The 2,509-nt window shown below is 46.1% G+C and overlaps 1 protein-coding gene across 1 annotated transcript in view; it reads right to left on the bottom strand.

Moving 5' to 3' along the window:
* Window positions 1–1,684: 1,684 nt before the first annotated feature.
* The window catches only part of proca (protein C (inactivator of coagulation factors Va and VIIIa), a), a 6,702-nt gene continuing 5,877 nt past the window's right edge, over window positions 1,685–2,509 (bottom strand). The window contains exon 4 of the mRNA XM_034887368.1: window positions 1,685–2,348. Coding sequence (XP_034743259.1) covers window positions 1,717–2,348 — 632 coding nt within the window. The 3' untranslated portion in view covers window positions 1,685–1,716. The remainder of the gene's footprint in view (window positions 2,349–2,509) is intronic.

Genomic DNA, 2,509 nt, shown 5'->3' on the forward strand with positions numbered 1-2,509 from the left:
AGAGAGAGAGAGAGAAAGAGAGGGAGAGACCGGTTGTTATAACGTACGGGTCGACTGGTTTTTCTACAGATTTCAGCAGTTTCCAGATGATCTGTGTCGGTGTTTTATTTGCAGATAACCGATAAAGTAAATGAATTAAAGTGTTCTACTCGGGCTCGCCTACAGCTGTTTATGTTCATTACATAAATGCTTTGAACAATCATTTAAGGAATTTAAACTTAACAAAGACAAAAACGTAGCTTTCTGAAGTTTTAACGTTGGTTTGCAGACTGTGGACGTCTAACAGAGCTGTAGCCAAAGTAGTGCAGTAGTACTTTTTAACTAAATTTAATTAACTTTATCAGTTATCGGGCAAGTAAAACACAGATAATCTGCCAAATATCGGCCCTGGTTATTGGTCGTTACCTTCGGATGAACACACGACGCTGTCCCTTTAAGACCTGCTGCTGTGTTATTGTTCTCGGTTTTAATTCTTGAAAAATGAAATAAAGTTGTGTGTTTATGATCTTTGTGTGACCTGTCTTCTGTGATCTCTGTTTTGATTGGTGTATCTGTCCTGAGAGAGATTAGTTCTGTTGTTGATTAATCGGCTGATTTTGAGGATAATGAAAATTAAAAAATGTCGATCCCGATTTCTCAAAGTCGGTGCTGATGTCTTTAAATGATTATTCTGTGGATAGCTACTGTCTGTCTCTGTCTCTGTGTCTCCCTCTTTGTCTCGATCTGACCCTGTGTCTCTCTGTCTTTCTCTTTCGGTCTTTGTCTCTCTCGTTGTCTCTCTGTCTGTCTTTGTCTCTGTCCCTGTCTCTGTCTTTCTCTCTCTTTATATGTCTCTCTTTGTCTCTGTCTTTCTCTCTCTGTCCCTGTGTCTTTCTCTGTCATCCTCTTTCTGTCTGTGTCTTTCTCTTTCTGTATATGTCTCTCTCGTCTCTCTGTCTGTCTTTCTCTTTCTGTCTGTGTCTCTTTGTCTCTGTCCCTATCTCTCTGTCTTTCTCTTTCTGTCTGTGTCTCTCTCTTTCTCTCTCTGTCCCTGTGTCTTTCTCTGTCATCCTCTTTCTGTCTGTGTCTTTCTCTTTCTGTATATGTCTCTCTTTGTCTCTGTCTTTCTCTCTGTCCCTGTCTCTCTGTCTTTCTGTCTGTGTCTCTTTCTTTGTCTCTGTCGCTGTCTTTGTCTTTCTATGTCTCTCTCTTTGTCCCTGTGTCTCTCTTTCTGTCTGTGTCTCTCTCTTTGTCTCTCTGACCCTGTCTCTCTGTCTTTCTCTTTCTGTCTGTGTCTCTTTCTTTGTCTCTGTCCCTGTCTTTGTCTTTCTATGTCTCTCTCTTTGTCCCTGTGTCTCTCTTTCTGTCTATGTCTCTCTCTTTGTCTCTCTGACCCTGTGTCTTTCTCTTTCTGTCTGTGTCTCTCTCTCTCTCTTTGTCTCTCTGTCCCTGTCTCTCTCTTTGTCTCTCTGTCCCTGTGTCACAGTCAGTTAGTTTCATAAAGTCACGATGTCGCGTTGGCTGCAAAGATGAATCGAACAGTTCTCAACTATTAAATTAGTCTCCAATCGGTTTGAGTCGACTTCTCTGATGTCAGCTCGTTAAATGTGAATATTTCGGGTTTCTTCTGTCCTCTGGGACTCGTTAGTTGAAGCTCTACTTAAAGGTAACAACACATTGTGTTGACAAAGGACACCGAAGCGTCTTGAGACAGAACCCGTTTATTTATAAAGTGCGTTACATCCCTACCGGTCTGGACCGACCGCTGTGGGTGGAGGCGGTTCTGACACGCACCGGTTCCTGCTGGCCTTGAGTTCTGTCCCAGTCCTCCCGGACTCTGCTGATCCACTCGTTGTAGTTGGACACCTTGGTGTAGACGCCAAGCTTGTCCACGCGGCCGCAGCCCTCGCCCCAGGACACCAGGCCGAGCAGGAACCACGTGTCCCGGTACAGGGTGACCATGGGTCCGCCGCTGTCCCCCTCGCAGGCGTCCATCTTCTGTCCCAGCACCCCGGCGCAGAGGACGTTGTCGGAGATGTTGTGGGACATCTGGCGGGCGCAGACGCTGCGGGCCACCAGCGGGACTTTGATGACGTTGAGCGCCGAGCTGTATATGGTGCTGTTCAGGTCGTCTTTGCCCCACCCGGACACCACGGTGAGGGTGCCGTTCAGGTGGAGGACCCGCTCCGCCATCTGCTGTCCCGGAAGACAGACGGGGACAATGTACTGGGACTGCGGGGCGGGCGTCTGCAGGCGCAGCAGGGCGATGTCGTTGTCCACCGACATGCTGTCGTAGTTCGGGTGTTTGAAGACCTTCTCCACCTTCAGGGTCACCTCGCTGCCTTCGTCCCTGTGACGCATGTAGTCGCCTGAAGACACAACAGACTTTAAATCTTTAGTTTACTTCAGAATTCCCATCTTGTATGTATTAAAATATTAGTTCTTGTCTTTTACCCTATTATTATTTAATGTATATAGTATCATAGTATTTCATCTATATTTATATTCTGTGCTATGTGACTGATTTTGC

This window comes from Etheostoma cragini, chromosome 12 (assembly GCF_013103735.1).
Source record: "Etheostoma cragini isolate CJK2018 chromosome 12, CSU_Ecrag_1.0, whole genome shotgun sequence".
In the NCBI taxonomy this organism is placed as follows: Eukaryota; Metazoa; Chordata; class Actinopteri; order Perciformes; family Percidae; genus Etheostoma; species Etheostoma cragini.